At 47.0% G+C, this 17,311-nt stretch overlaps 1 protein-coding gene across 1 annotated transcript; it reads right to left on the minus strand.

Annotated features, from left to right (window-relative positions):
• Nucleotides 1–1,793: 1,793 nt before the first annotated feature.
• On the minus strand, nt 1,794–11,522 carry LOC144953722 (uncharacterized). The gene is made up of 4 exons (XM_078884292.1): nt 11,489–11,522; nt 7,826–7,962; nt 7,579–7,612; nt 1,794–5,954 (listed from the first exon to the last, which is right to left on the minus strand). The coding sequence occupies exon 4, from the start codon at nt 5,947–5,949 to the stop codon at nt 4,387–4,389; it is 1,563 nt and encodes a 520-aa protein (XP_078740418.1). The 5' UTR covers nt 5,950–5,954; nt 7,579–7,612; nt 7,826–7,962; nt 11,489–11,522; the 3' UTR covers nt 1,794–4,386.
• Nucleotides 11,523–17,311: the final 5,789 nt, after the last annotated feature.

Here is a 17,311-nt window from a genome sequence, read left to right on the forward strand (position 1 = left end):
ACATTTGAAGGCCGACATTTCCTTATCAAGCGGGAGACAAAGGACACATTTAATCTTGAATGAATCCTTATTAATACCACTAAAATAAAAGAATTCGCTAAGATACGGCCACGGGTGCTCTTGATCCTGTGGCTGATTTTGGACTGTGCTCGCAGCTGAATAATGTTCTTCCTCCATTTTCTTCCACTGATTGACTGTTATAATTTCTCTAATTTCCAGGTCAAGGTGCTGTGCATTGTGGTAATAGATGTGACATGACGTCACTTCCAAAGGACCAATGAACATGTCTGACCAATTCCATGTAATGTGAAAACGATTTTCATAGGCAGAATAAATAACATTTAAATTAAACTGGGCATCAGCGCAATTCAATTGGTTTGGTAATAGCAACGGAAAATAGAATGAAGTGATCTCCAAAAAATAAGTACTTTTTGACTGTAAATAAAATTGTAAGGAGTAAAAAGTACTTTTTTTCTAAAAAAATGTAATTAAGTAAAAGTAAAAGTATTGATTTTTATTCGTACTCAAGTAAAGTAAAAATCCCCAAAAATAATACTTAAGTACAGTAATCAAGTAAAATTACTCAAGTACTTTACACCTCTGCAAGACGGAGACAAGGTGGCACCGCGTGCATATCTTGAATGTATCTGGTGTCCATATCTTGAATGTATATGGTGTCAATATCTTTCCACCATCCTTCAACTAAAGTCCTGGAGCGAGGGATAAGGAGCAAAGCAGCAGGCCTGACGAGTTGCAAGCTGTAGAAACAAATTCACATACAGGTAGTTTGGGAAGATGGGTCGTGCAGTATCTGCATTAGTTATTGATCTGCAGGGCAGCACCCCAAGTGACTGCCCACCCCGATCCGGAGAGCAACCTACAAAAGGTAGCTTAAAACATGTTCACCCCAAATCGTACCTGATCAGCTCGGCGTGGCTGGTGGGTAACCAATTTAGTAATAAAAAGCAAAAGTATAAACAGAGAAATACATTTGTAATTGAAATTTGGAATGTTTGCACCCTAATTGATCGAGAGGTTTGCCCCAGACCAAAACGAAAGACTGCACTTATCTTACGGGAGCTCAATCGCTATGGCATAGACATTGCTGCTCTCTCTCTCTAAGACACATTATTCTGGGGAAGTACAGATCATGGAATACCTCGCAGGATACACCCTACACCCTCTGGTCAGAAAGACCCGAAGGAAAGAAACGTACTGCAGGGGTCAGTTTTGCCATGAAGAATTCCCTTGCCAGAACATTGCCATCGCTTCCTGAGGGGAATTCAGATAGACGCATGGTACTTCGCCACCCTCTTAAGGCCATTAGACACATCATAGTTGTCTCGCCTTATGCTTCAACCTTAAATAACCTCAAACGATAAAGGAAACGTTATATCATGAATTATCCTCCATTCACAGGAATGACAAGATCCTCTTGCTAGGTGACTTCAATTCCAGGGTAGGGACCGACCATGACACCTGGCCTGGTTTCATTAGAATGCATGGTGTGGGCAAGTTTAATAGCAATGGTCAACGTCTCCTGGGACTGTGCTCAATGCATAGCCTCTCATCAAATTATTTATATCTACTTCCTCACCATCTCAAAGCAATCTGGATGCACCTGAGGTCAAAACATTGGGACTTGATAGATTATATTATTACTCCACAAAGTGATTCAAAAGACATCTACATCACACGAGTAACAAGAGGTGCAATTGGTGACACAGACCAATGTCTTGTAAGATCAAAGATGCACCTTCATATATATATACTCCAAAGTGTAAAGACTGCACCACTTCCAAATAAACTCAACATAATCAAACTTAAGGCGGAATAGTTCCAGCTCTCCTTCCAACAGAATCTTGGCCAATCTCTGAGAAACCTTGCCTCCGAACGCAAAGATATTGCGCTACGTTTGACTAGTTTCAAAGACACCGTCTATAACGTCTCATCAAACGTCCTTGGAATTTCAAGTCGAAGACACAAGGACTAGTTTGATGAGAATGACCCACAGATCCAGGAGCTTCGATATGCAATAGCTTCAGCTCCTAACACCCTCCTTCAAGGCCCTCAATCCCAAAGGAGGAAACTGGCATATTATACAATATGGTCCACCCTCCAGAAGAAGCTAAGAGAAATTGAAAATAAATGGTGGCACGAGTAAGCAGCTGAAATACAAAATTACACAGATGCATAGCAGTATAAACAATTTTATCATGCACTTCAAGAAGTCTATGGCCCAGTTACTCATACAGAAACCCCACTTGAAATAAAACATGGCCAATGCCTGATCACTGAGATTGGGGAACTTATGAAATGGAGATAACTCTTACAAGGTTTATTGAACCAGCCTGGTAGAACCACAGAGCAAGCACTAGATAAAGTAACCCCACCTTAGATTCTGCTTGAACTTGACAGTGACCCCACACTTGATGAGGTCAAACTAGCAATCCGACAACTCAAATCTGGTAAAGCCCCGGGAGTGAACGAGATTCCTGCAGACATACTTAAAGCTGGTGGAGATATTCCCGGTGAAGAATTATGGCACTTATTCAGAGAGTTCTGGAAATGTGGAGTCCTACGACAGGACCTGAAGGATGCAGTTTTAGTACCATCTTTAAAAAGGGAAATAGGGCCACCTGTAACAATTACAGAGGCATTTATCTTCTTTCTATTCCACGTAAATGTTTAGCCGAGATGATTCTTAACATAATCAATAAAGCCATCACGAACAAAATTATCCCATAAAGCAAAGGTGGTTTTAGGGAAGGTCTAGACACAACCAACATGATTTTTACTCAGACAACTACAAGAGAAGTGCATTGAACATCAGTAACCACTGTACGTGACCTTGTTTGATCTCGACTTTGACATAGTAGGGAGAAAGGGACTTTGAAAACTACGACTAAAGTTTGGGTGTCCACCCAGAATCCTTGGAATAATCAAGATAGTCCCATGATGGTATGCAGGAAGGGTCAGCACTCCCTCAGACATATCAGATGCATTTATTTCAAATGGAGAGAAGCAAGGCTGTGCTCTAGCTCCAACTCTTTTAGCCTGTTCTTTGCCACTATGGTCGATGAGGCTATGAAGGATCTGAAAGCAGTAGTAGCTATCCAGTCCCGCACAGTTTCTGGGCTTCATAACTTGTCATAGTTACGCACGACAATTTCCCATCAGGGAGATCATAGTACGTGAACTTTAGTATGCAGATAACTGTGCCTTGGTTGACCACACTGAAGTGGGCCAACAACTGCTAGTCAGCTACATTTCCAATTCAGCCAGAGAATTTGGTCTCGCTGTGAGCCTAAAAAAAACTGAGGTAATGCATCAACCGGCTCCTGGGATCACTGAAGCTGGAGCAAGGATCCACATTGTCCAACACCAACTTAACTCAATCACATAGTTCACATATCTGGAAAGTACAGTGATAAGCAATGGTAATCTGGACCAAGAGATTAAAATTAGAATAAGCTGAGCCTCGTCCGCTTTCGGTCGCCTTAGAGAGCATCTATGGGACAAGCCAGGCATCACCATAAGGACAAAGTGCAGTGTTTACAGGAGTAGCTCTCCTTCATAGTTCTGAAAATTGGACTCCTTACCGTCGCCATTTACAACTCAACAACATCCAGCAGACCTTGCTAGAACTGGAATGGCTTCTGTGTCATCTATGGTCACCGCTTCCCAACTTCGCTGGGCTGGACACACTCGGAATGGGAGGAAAAAACACTCCCGAAACAATAGCTCTACACTAAATTGCAAAAGGACTCCCGAAGTGGAGGTCAGTGCCTGCGCTTTAAGGATGTATTTCACTAAAATTTGAGATGAAGAATATCGGTAGATTCATGGGAAAATCTCGCCAAAAACAGACAGCAATGGCACACAGCTACTCAACTGCTTGAGAGACATGTTAATGACACGGAGAAACACTAAGCCAGGAGACGCGGGTTAGAAGTGGTTACAGTATCGGCCAGTGCATCTGAATCTCAGGAGTTACCCTCAGTCCACTGTGCATGTGACCCATGTGGAAAGGTGTGTCGTTCAATCACAGGTCTTGCTAGTCAAAAGCAAACTCACAGGAATCAAACAGTACAACCACGTAAAATGACTAAAGTATACCGACTCCCGATGCAAGAGGTCATCGTCCTTGGGGACGCATTGCATGATCATGATGATGGCACACGAGGGGGTGGGTGGCTAGCGCTACGCTCGACTGCCTTAATCTACCCAGTGGTGTTTAGGCACCACCCCAGGTACTCATTTGAGGCTGACTTGACCTAGGGGAGGCCCAGTACCGATTCAGATAATTGTCACTGATGTAAACCGTGAACGGGAATCAAACTCGGGTTGCCGGGCTCGTAGAGCAGCGTGCTGACCACTAAACGATCACTGCCCCAAAAACTCCACCCACACCTCCACATCCACAAATTCCTGAGGGTCGCCTCGCCCTCCCTCAGAGTTTGAATTTTCCTCCTGCTTCACGCTGCCTCCATCCACCTGGAGGTCTGGTCCTTGAGTTGAGTCATCTTCATTTTTCACCTTCACTTCTTCACAGTCCACCATCACCTCCGCACAGTCCACCTTCACCTCTTCACATTCCATCTTCACTTCTTTACGTTCCACCTTTACTCCTTGACGTTCCACTTTCACTTTTTTACATTCCACCTTCGCTGCTGGCCACGTTGCTAAACTGGGGTCGTCTTCTGCTTCTTGTTGCATGCAAGATGCACCCAATGCAGCACTTTCACTTCTCGATTCCACCTCCGTCTCCACATGGATCTTCTCATGCCTATTTTGGTCATCTGACGTTGCATGTGCCTTCCCACACACAGTCCACTTGAAGGGCTTCTCCCGTGTGTGTTTTTTCTGGTGAACGTTACGAGATCCTGACTGTGTAAATGCTTTACCACACACCGTGCACTTGAAGGGCTTCTCGCCTGTGTGTTGTCTCTGGTGAATGTTAAGACATCTTGACTGTGTAAATGCTTTATCACACACAGTGCACTTGAAGGGCTTCTCGCCTGTGTGTTTTCTCTGGTGAATGTTAAGAGATCTTGAGTGTAGAAATGCTTTACCACACATAGGGCACTTGAAGGGCTTCTCGCCCGTGTGTTGTATCTGGTGAACATTAAGAAATACTGACCGTGTAAACACTTTACCACAAACAGTGCAACTGAAGGGCTTCTCGCCTGTGTGTTGTCTCTGATGAATGGTAAGACATCCTGACTGTATAAATGCTTTACCGCACACAGTGCACTTGAAGGGCTTCTCGCCTGTGTGTCTTCTCTGGTGAATGTTAAGAGATCCTGACCGTGTAAACCCTTTACCACAGACAGTGCACTTGAAGGGCTTCTCGCCTGTGTGTGTTCTCTGGTGATGTTTAAGAGATCCTGACCGTATAAACGCTTTACCACACACAGTGCACTTGAAGGGCTTCTCGCCTGTGTGTGTTTTCTGGTGAATTTGAAGTTGTGATGACCGTTTAAATGCCTTCTCACACAAAGTGCACTTGAAAGGTTTATCGCACGAGTGTGTTCTCTGATGTTGCAAAACATTTCTTGAATCTGCAAATCCCTTTCCACACACAGTGCACTTGAAAGGCTTCTCGCCTGTGTGTGTTCTCTGGTGAGTTTTAAGTTGTGATGACCGTCTAAATCCCTTGTCACAAGTAGTGCACTTGAAGGGCTTCTCGTCTGTGTGTATTCTCTGGTGACTTTGAAGTTCTGATGACTGTCTAAATGCCTTCTCACACATAGTGCACTTGAATGGCTTCTCATCTGTGTGTGTTCTCTGATGAATATTCAGGTGAGATGACCGTCTGAATTCCTTCTTCGCCATGTGTGACTTCTGGTGCAGATTCATGTGTCCAGGGTGGTCCGTGCCGTATGGACACTGCTCGCATTGGTGTCTTCTAGCACCGGGCTGTCTTGAGTCACTGCTCCTTGTCATTCAACCTACACATTACACACAATATATACACACACATTACACGCAATAGATATACACACACACACTACAAGCAATATACATGATACATATGCATTATACAACACCAACACATTACACACAATATACACGATACATAAATATTATTCACACAACCTACACACTACACACAATATACATCATATACATACGCATTGCACACTCACATGCAGTACACCCAGCAGATATACATGCACATTACACACAATATACACAGATATTATACGCTTACACGCAGTACATTAACTGTTATCAGCCAATAATATGTACTCCACATTATCTGCATACTCTTAGATTAACATAATGTTTAACTGTGATTAACCCAAACAATAGGCACGGGCATATGCTCAGATTAATATGTTCCATTATAACTTACACGACTACATTAACCCCTCTCTGGCTTTTGCACCGGATAGGCATCACAGTGATGACATCACCTTTACTCCCCTCTATTTCAGACCGGAAACAGAAGGAATTCTTCGCAATTCTGGCTATCGACCAATGGAGCTTGTTGCTGTTGTAATCAACACTAAAACGTCACAGCACTCGACTTGTAAATGTTGTAATGCGTTCACTCTCCAACACACAACTGGCGTGCTGAACTAGTAACTCATTGGCATGTTATGTTTACGTGACAAACCTTGGTAACTGGCTTTGTCAAGCGGTGGTGGCAGGTTTCACGGCACATTCACCCGATCAAACCCAAAAAAAGCTTTATGGATGTTTATTTTATATAGATTTAAAACGCGAACTTACAAATTGAACCGTGGAACTATTTTGTTCAGCACGTAATTGCGTGTGTAAAAGTAGTGCAGCAGTTAGCATGCTACGCTACGAACCCAGCGTCCAGAGTTTGATTCCCGCTTATGGACAACACCAGTGACGATTATCTGAATGGGCCTCCCTGAGAGGGAATCGGCCTCAAATGACTACCTGGTGTGGTGTGCAAACATCGCCACTGGGGATACAAAGGTGGTCGGGTGTGGTGCTGCCACTAACCCCCTCGTGTACCGTGACGGCCTTCATAGGTGCGCGCTTACAGCACCTGCCCCGACAGTTTATTTAAGCTATACGGGGAATCTTTTATATTCGTCTTTGTTGTGAGTGGGTGAGAGTGAATATGCCAGTGAGTGAGTGTGGGTGGGTGAGTGGGTAGTTCGATGGGTGAGTGGGTGAGTGGTGGACGAGTCCGTGAGTGGGTGGATGGATGAATGGGTGAGTTGGTGTGGGTAGGTGGGTGAGTAGCTGGGTAAGTGAATGGGTGAGTGGTTGAGTAGGTGAGTGGCTGGAATTGTGGAATGCTTTCATGTTGTCTGTCGGCCGAGTGGCCCTTGACAAATACCTTCTTAGCTCTGTGGGCTTTACTGGAAAATTATTCTTCTGACTGAAACTTTCTGCGTGGAGTTTGCATATTCTGCACCTGTTTTCCAAGGTTTTCCTCCAATTAAAAAATATGCAACCCCCCCCACATCCAAGTAATTGAATTAACATCGCAGTGCTGAAAATGCAGCTGCCTACAAATGACTCAAGTTGCAGGAGTCCTTGTAAAATATTCGCAGATTGGGCAAAAAATCCTGAAAGTGAGGATCTCACCGATGAGATCCAGCAACGAGGGCAGGCAGCAGGCCTGAAAGTGAACGAGGAGCATTTAGCAAAAGTAAATGGAGCAGCAGGGCAGACATCAAACACCGACGTACGATACACTTAAGACACCGATCCATAGCTGTGCGCACCTCAATCGATATCGTTACAAAGGGAGAGAAATAATGAAGCAAAAAAAAAGTAATCAAGGCAAAAGCAGCTGTATCACGTAAATCTAAGTTACATATTGAAGACTCGCCACAACATCGCGAAGCAGCCAGGAGAGATGATGTAGAGATGCACCAGAGTAGAATGACGACACAGCGAAGGGACAGGAACGGAGCAAAGGACTCGGCCGAGTGTCGTCTCCTCAGTGAGGTGAAGCAATGAGCCAGGCTGAGGACAAACAACAGAGCGAGAGAGAGAATCGCAATCAGTGAAGAGCGGTGGAGCAGCCCTGCACGGCCCCACGCTGTAGGGGGCCATCCATTTAGTACGTACGCATGGAGGGGGGAGGGGGTTAACCCAATTCCATACGCTTGCATATGGGGGGTCTACTGACAATGTACGCATAGGAAACGGGGGGGTGAAGCCTCGATAATAATGCAGCCAGCGGTGGACTGTTTGCTTAAACACGTTAATATTATTCATCCTTGTTCGTTTCTGCATGGATTAAATACGAGGGACGGGGGGACAGGGTGCGCAGGTGGGGGGGGGGGGTGTAAAAAGTACGCATGCGTACAGGAAGGGGGGAAGGGGTCAAGTTTTGACAGATTTTTTTGCGTGCGTACTAAATGGATGGCCCCTAATGCATCGCTGTTACAGCCTGAACGGAAATCCCCAGTTGATGCCACTAAATCGATATTCCTAGAACAGGAAGACGAAGCGAGGCTTCAGCTGGGTAAACAACCACCACCACACCCACTACAACAACCGCTACACCCACTACAACAACCACAACGCCCACAACAACAACCATCACACGCACTACAACAGACACCACCACACCCACTACAACAACAACCATGACAACAGCCACCACACCCACTACTACAACCACCACAACAACCACTACAACAGCCACAACAACCACTACAACTACCACACCCACTACAACCACCACACCCACTACAACCACCACACCCACTACAACAACAGCCACCACACCCACTGCTACAACAACCACTACAACAGCCACAACAACCACAACAACCACTACAACAGCCACAACAACAATCGCCATTCGCCAATAAGTGGTGGTGATGTCACCACGACGCTTGTGCCAGGCTATGTGCACATTGAGGCCGCGTGAAGTGTCGAACGCCCGCTGGCAGGTCGCGGGGCAGACCCAGGTGCCACGAATCGACTGAGATGACCAAAATGACTGGCTGATGCACCACCTGTGCCCCCTACTGTGCCAACTTGCTGTGCTTTAGCCACCTGGCGCTCCGCTCGTTGTTGTGAGCTTCGCTCCTCCGCCCTCCGTTGTTGTTGGAGGGCGACTGCCTCCAACTGCCCAGTAGCAGCAGCGTCCTCCAGAGGCCGATCTTGACACCACTGGTACCAGTCATCGGCAAGTCCACTCAGCTCCACGTCCTCCTGTACCACATCACTCCATCTCTTCTCTAGCCCATGCCGCGCCCGTTTATCCCCCTCGATCCGGCCGAACAAAAGCTGTTTCGGCATGCGGTGGCTGGGCATGCGGGCTACATGACCCAGCCAGTAGTTTTACCCGGACCCGCTCACCATCATGAAGGTCCTTAATGATCATGAGCAGAGGGTCAACGACTCCGAAAGCACGAAGAACAACCCAGAGCCCAGGCCGACTGATGGTATCATAGGCCTTGACCAGGTCAATGAAGCAGAGATGTAGGTCTTGTTGGAATTCCCTACACCTCTGCTGTAGCAAACGGACAGAAAATATGGCATCTGTGCAGGACCGCCCTTTCCTGAAACCGCATTGGGTCTCCGCAAGCCTCTCCTCGGCGTGCGATGTTGAATAATCATTGCCAGGACCTTTCCCGGCAAACTGAGAAGTGAGATGCCCCTGTAGTTGTTACAGTCTGTGTGGTCCCTTCTTAAAGAGGGGGACCACCAGGGCATCCTTCCAATCCTGCTGAACCCTTCCAGTGGCCCAGACTATTGTTATGATGTCATGTAGGGCAGTCTGTGCACAAATGCCACCTCCTCCCTCAGCATTTCGCTTGGGAGATCATCTCTGCCCGGTGCCTTTCGTGGTCTCAGACTCTGGATCGTCTTCAGTACTTCCTCAACAGATGGTACCTGAGCCAGCCACTCACAGATACAACAACCACGACAACAACCACTACAACAACCACTACAACCACAACAACAACCACTACAACAGCCACTACAACAGCCACAACAACCACTACAACAACTACAACAACCACTACAACAGCCATAACAACCACTACAACCACTACAACAGCCACAACCACAACAACCACAACAACCACAACAACCACTACAACAACCACTACAACAACCACTACAACAACCACAACAGCCACAACAACCACTACAACAACCAAAGCAACCACTACAACCATAACAACCACTACAACAGCCACAACAACAACCACTACAACCACAACAGCCACAACAACAACCAATACAACAACCACAGCAACAACCACTACAACAGCCACAACCACAACAACCACTACAACAACCAGAACCACTACAACAACCACTACAACAACCACTACAACAGCCACAACAACCACTACAACAACCACTACAACAACCAAAGCAACCACTACAACAACCACAACAACCACTACAACAGCCACAACAACAACCACTACAACAGCCACAACAACAACCACTAGAACAGACACAATAACTACTACAACAGCCACAACAACCACTACTACCACCACAACACAACCACTACAACAGCCACAATAACCACTACAACAACCACAACAACCACTATAACAGCCACAACAACTACAACCACCACTACCACAACGCAACCACCATAACACAACTACGACACAACCACGACACAACCACAACACAACCACCACAACACAACTACAACCACCACAACCACCACAACTACAACTACCACCATCACAACTACCACAACTACAACCACCACAACTACAACCACCACAACTACAACCACCACAACTACAACTACAACCACCACAACTACAACCACAACTACAACCACAACTACCACCATCACAACTACAACCACCACAACTACAACCACCACAACTACAACCACCACAACTACAACCACCACAACTACAACCACCACAACTACAACTACCACAACTACAACCACAACTACCACCATCACAACTACCACCATCACAACTACCACCATCACAACTACAACCACCACAACCACCACTACAACCACCACTACAACCACCACAACTACAACCACCACAACTACAACCACCACAACTACAACCACAACTACACCAACCACAACTACCACCACCACAACTACAACCACCACAACTACAACCACAACACAACTACCACCACAACACAACTACCACCACAACACAACTACAACAACCACCACAACACAACTACCACCACCACACAACGACCACCACCACACAACGACCACCACAACACAACTACCACCACAACACAACTACCACCACCACAACTACAACCACAACTACAACCACCACAACACAACTACCACCACCACAACTACAACACAACTACAACCACCACAACACAACTACCACAACACAACCACCACCACAACACAACTACCACAACTACAACCACCACCACAACACAACTACAACCACCACCACGACTACAACCACAACACAACCACCACCACAACTACAACCACCACAACCACCACCACAACACAACTACCAACACAACACAACTACCACAACTACGATGTCAGCACCTCCGCTCAGAGACCCACGGGGAGTCGACTCCCCGACTCCACTTCCTGGTTCAGGGGTCGTCTCGTGACGTCATCGAGCGCGAGACGCGTTCAGAGGGGTGGGGGGAGGGTGGAGAGGGATGAGGTGGGGGGAGGGGGGAGAGGTGGGGAGCGGGGCTGTGGGGGAGGGGCTGTGGGGGAGGGGTGGGGGGAGGGTGGAGAGGGATGAGATGGGGGGAGGGGTGGAGGGGGGAGAGGTGGGGGGCGGGGCTGTGGGGGAGGGGCTGTGGGGGCGGGGCTGTGGAGGATTACAAATGTGAAACCACTCTGGACGCTGAGGGTGAAGCCGATGCAGCAACGTGTGGATCAATCTTCCACTCCGTTTCAACTCCTTCCCGTGAGTGGCCACACGAGGGGAAGGCGAATCCTGGATCACCAGAATGTGGTGGACAGCAAGGTTGCGAAAGAAGTTCCACATTCATGCGGTTGATCGATTGTAATTATCTGGCACTGCGCGATTATCCGGCTTCCAACATTATCCGGCTTCCAACATGATCCGGCTTCCAACATGATCCGGCTTCCAACATGATCCGGCTTCCAACATGATCCGGCTTCCAACATTATCCGGCTTCCAACATGATCCGGCTTCCAACATGATCCGGCTTCCAACATTATCCGGCTTCCAACGTGATCCGGCTTCCAACATTATCCGGCTTCCAACATGATCCGGCTTCCAACATTATCCGGCTTCCAACGTGATCCGGCTTCCAACATTATCCGGCTTCCAACATGATCCGGCTTCCAACGTGATCCGGCTTCCAACATTATCCGGCTTCCAACATTATCCGGCTTCCAACATTATCCGGCTTCCAACATTATCCGGCTTCCAACATGATCCGGCTTCCAACATTATCCGGCTTCCAACATGATCCGGCTTCCAACATTATCCGGCTTCCAACATTATCCGGCTTCCAACACTATCCGGCTTCCAACATTATCCGGCTTCCAACATTATCCGGCTTCCAACATTATCCGGCTTACAACATTATCCGGCTTCCAACGTGATCCGGCTTCCAACATTATCCGGCTTCCAACATGATCCGGCTTCCAACGTGATCCGGCTTCCAACATTATCCGGCTTCCAACATTATCCGGCTTCCAACATTATCCGGCTTCCAACATTATCCGGCTTCCAACATTATCCGGCTTCCAACATTATCCGGCTTACAACATTATCCGGCTTCCAACGTGATCCGGCTTCCAACATTATCCGGCTGCCAACATGATCCGGCTTCCAACGTGATCCGGCTTCCAACATTATCCGGCTTCCAACATTATCCGGCTTCCAACATTATCCGGCTTCCAACATTATCCGGCTTCCAACATTATCCGGCTTCCAACATTATCCGGCTTCCAACATTATCCGGCTTACAACATTATCCGGCTTCCAACGTGATCCGGCTTCCAACATTATCCGGCTTCCAACATGATCCGGCTTCCAACGTGATCCGGCTTCCAACATTATCCGGCTTCCAACATTATCCGGCTTCCAACATTATCCGGCTTCCAACATTATCCGGCTTCCAACATTATCCGGCGGTCTTGGGCAAAACCGCTCCAAAGGCTGTACCCAGCCGGGAGGCGATCGGCACCACGTGCGTGACAAAACAAAATGTTGCTACGCTTAGGGCCAAATACACTGCATACAACAACTTGAACGATGAAAATACTGCACGTATATACATTTTTCATTACTTACAACTACAGGAACACAAAAATGATAATTTACACAGTGCAATCCGGCGAAACGTGCGCTGTCTAATTCGGAGTTCGCCCGAGGACCCAGTCTCAAGGCTCCATCAGTTCGGCGATCATCAAACACAAGTTGTTGAAACAAGAGCTTAGGGGGCGTCCATAAATGACGTCACGCGATTTTGGACGATTTTTGACCCCCCCCCCCCCCTGGTCACAAGGCGTCACAAAAAGTCAGACCCCCCCCCCCTCAAATATGACGTCACAAAGCTCTGCCCCCCCCCCCCCCTCCAAACCATATTTCCATTTTGAAAATAAAACATGTCTCAAATCGCTTAAAACTATTGTCATTGTAGTGCGTCACATTTATCAACCCCCCCCCTCCTCTCGTCACACATCGTCACAAATGTCTGCCCCCCCCCCCAGGTGTGTGACGTTATTTATGGACGGCCCCTTAGAACATCACTCCATGCAGAGCCCTTGGGATTGCAGTGGGAACTTCGGTACAATACACACGGTAACTTATTATAAAAGGATATATTTTTTTGTTTTTCATTAGTTTATATACGACAATTTGTAACAAAAAAACATACACAACACCTAAAAACATGTCTAATAAGAAGGGGCAAAAATAAGCTATTTTAAATCATGATTATAGATTATCCGGCGTTTTTCAAAATTCGGCACCCCATAATCGTTTATAATCGATGATCTACTGTACATCATCCCCATCTGTTCAAACTCGACTCCCATACCCCGACTCTGCAAGAAGTGTGGACTACTCTCCATTGTGTTCCTTCTGTGTTGTCCCCTCGCTTGTACGTGTAGGTTTTTATTTCCTTCCAGGTGCTTCCGCTTTCTTCCCACAAGTGTAACTAAATGCTCGTTAATTGGCAGAAAACATCTTGATGTGTAGAGGAGCACAGAGCTTGGGCAATTGATGGTAGCACGTGGCTCTCCCACCACTTGGCTGTTGCCTTCCCTGCTCGTGGTTTGATTCATCCTGCGCTAACGCAGTTCGGCATCGGCGACGGTGCAGTGCTATAAGTTGACATTGTTAGTGGCTACAGCTCTATGATAACCAGTGTAATTGCCCGTCACGTGACAGGCTCAAGAAATGTTAAGTTAATTAATATTATATTGTATTTATTTCATCAGACATTTTCTTATACATCACATTTGGTGTTATTTGACTATCATCTCTCAAAAGTTTTCCTCGAGATTACTTTAGTTAAATCAGCACTTTGATACTCTTTGGTTCTTTTGGTAAAGTCCACGTAGGTATAAACTATAATAAATCACCACGTTTAGATCGCAACACAAACGGTCGTCCTCAGGCGGAAAAAATATAATCCAGCAGTGGAACTGCTGAACTAACGTGTCGGATAATATTTTTTCCGCCTGAGGACGACCGCTTGTGTTGTGCCCGAAACGTCGTGATTTATTTTATTTTCTACCTACGAGACTTTACCGAAAGAACCAAAGAGTATGGATTCCTGCAGTCACGAAAGCTTCAAATCAAGACAGCACTTTGATGTTGGTTGGATTTTTGCATTTTTATAAAGCAACGTAATGAAGTTGTCCATGGGAAAAACAGGTTCTTTGAGATAAACAAACTAAAAAGTGTGTTTATCTCAACGACAAACTAAAAACGTTTGTGCTTGTGACTTATTTGACAGTGGTAGCAAATGCAGGAATGCGTGGAAATTGCCTTCGCTTCAAAATAAATGAACTCACATCAGAATCACCATAAAACCTGTAAATAAAGAATTACAATGGTAAATCACCTTTATCATAGTGTAATAAAGGACTCGACTACGGTATCTGGCTTGGTGTCTTTTATTCGGGTTCGTCTTCTCTTTCCCCACACGGCTCTCTCTCAGAGACCCTCCGCTCCGCGGCCGACGCTGTTGTCGCTGCTGTAGCCCCTTCCTCCGTCCTCCAGCAGCCCCGCTGCTGACCTCTTCGTGCAGCCTCTCCGGCTGCCCTCGCTGCAGCCTCACCGCTGCTGTCTCTCTCCTTCAAGGCAGCCCCGCTGCTGATCCCTTCGTGCAGCCTCCCCGGCTGCTCTCGCTGCAGCCTCACCGCTGCTCCCCGTTCCTCCGGGGTCGGTCACCGCTGGCCGACGGTGCCGACCGTACTCTGTGTGTGTGGCGATCTCGCCACTCCCCCAGCCCTCGCCCTGCGTGGTCTCACTCTAGCCCAGTCTCCAATCACTCCCCTCCTCTTCCGGTTTCTCCCCTTTAAGACCTGAACCCTTACCCCCACGTGACGTAACTCCTCCCCCCCGTGACGTCACATCCGGAAGGTCGTTTACGCCCGCATTACACCAGCGTTACGAGAGCTGTTTGAGTTACGTTTCTATTAGGAAGAAAGTAAACGAAATGTTTAAATGAAAAAATATTTTCCAAACTTAACATTTTCCACAACTGAGAGTGAATAAAAAAATATAAACATTTGGTTTTCCAATCTTGATTTGAAGCTTTCGTGACTGCAGGAATCCATATTCTTTGGTTCTTTCGGTAAAGTCACGTAGGTAGAAAAATACTAGATCACGACGTTTCAATCGCAACACAAGCAATCGTCAACAGGTGGGACAACCACAGCATGAAAAAACTGCTGAAGTAGGCGAGAGATCTGCCGTGGCACGAGGTTATGTAGTGTATAGTGTAGTGTATAGTGTAGTGTATAGTAGTGTATAATGTAGTGTATAGTGTAGTGTATAGTAGGCCTCGGCAGTAGGGGGGGAAGAGAGAAGTGGGGGGGAGGCAGGGCAGAAAGTGGACCCCGCGGCAGCACCCGGGTCACTGGAGTAGAGATCGGAGAGAGAGGCACAGAGAGAGAGAGACACACAGAGTCGGAAATAACAGCCGACATAGGCAGGTAGGATGGACACATCACAGTCAGTTAAGACTTTACCTGGTTAATAACTTATGTTTGTTGCAAATGGGCAATTGTTGTCGAAATTATCTAATTATTATAAGTATCGACTCACTGGATTCTGTATTTATGTGAATACAAAAAAAAGTTATAAACCGGAAGGACAGGTCGGTGTTCACGAATTTTCACAAATTTTCAATACAAGTGCGAGCAAAAGTCATCCAAGTGAAACCGCACTGAGTTAAAAATTTAAATGATTCCGCTTCTTTATTTCAATTTCTATTTGATGTGCAAAAAAAAAACTATTGTCACACTCAAATTAACTGAATAGATTATGAATAATTATTTTGTAATGGTCTGTTAAACGAAAAGATAAAATACAAAAACAGGGCCGCACTTGGCTTTTATCAAAAGCGGAGCTGGTTTATTTATGAAGAACATGTATTATTCTTGCCACAAACTAATAATTAGTTGCAAGTTTAACACGTGTAGGGCTGTTACAGAGAGCCCGTTATGCATGGCAGCCTATGGTAAACAAGCACAGTGGGCGGGGCTACGTCAGTGCACGGGCAGGTGCCCTCTACGACGTCCGCGCTTCGGACGTTACGATCCCCCGGGGCCCCACCCCTCAGGGAGGGGGGTGTATAAAAGGGGAATGTATCGGGGGGCTCGGGAGTGTTGTGTGAGCTAAGAAGAGGAGACGGAAGACGTCCTAGATAGAGCCCTGGTCTCCCCCTGGCACGCCGTCCTTATCAGGACCGCGCAGGCTCGAGCCAGTGGCGTGGTACCAGAGCCAGAGCCAGTGCTGGTCTGGACTCTGGGTACCGGGCCCGACTGACCAGTGTCGGGCCAAGATAGCCTCCCCTAGCCCATTAGAGGAGGACTCAGAGGCAGGCTAGGGTTAGCCTAGAGGTGTGTCCTCAGATAGACGGGTGAGGGGGCCGATACCCCCTCAGTGTGTATGTCACAACGTGTGGTGTTAAATAAACAAGTGTGCCTCCAACTCCGGTGTGAACGAGTCATAAGCGTTACTACATCTGGCGTCAGAAGTGAAACAAAGTACGAACATGGATACACGCCGGACGACTCGAGTCGGAGTACCAGGAGCAGAGGACACCGCTGCAGTTGGAGAGCCCGAGACGGCTGAAGATGCCATCGAGCAGCCGGGGCTGGGTGCATCCACGCCACAGCAGCTGGAGGAAGGGGAGCCGT

Source organism: Lampetra fluviatilis, chromosome 81, assembly GCF_964198595.1.
Source record: "Lampetra fluviatilis chromosome 81, kcLamFluv1.1, whole genome shotgun sequence".
NCBI lineage: Eukaryota > Metazoa > Chordata > Hyperoartia > Petromyzontiformes > Petromyzontidae > Lampetra > Lampetra fluviatilis.

Bases quoted from the DNA above. Each gene is read 5' to 3' on its own strand.
- LOC144953722 (XM_078884292.1), bottom strand. From the start codon at position 5,949: ATGACAAGGAGCAGTGACTCAAGACAGCCCGGTGCTAGAAGACACCAA.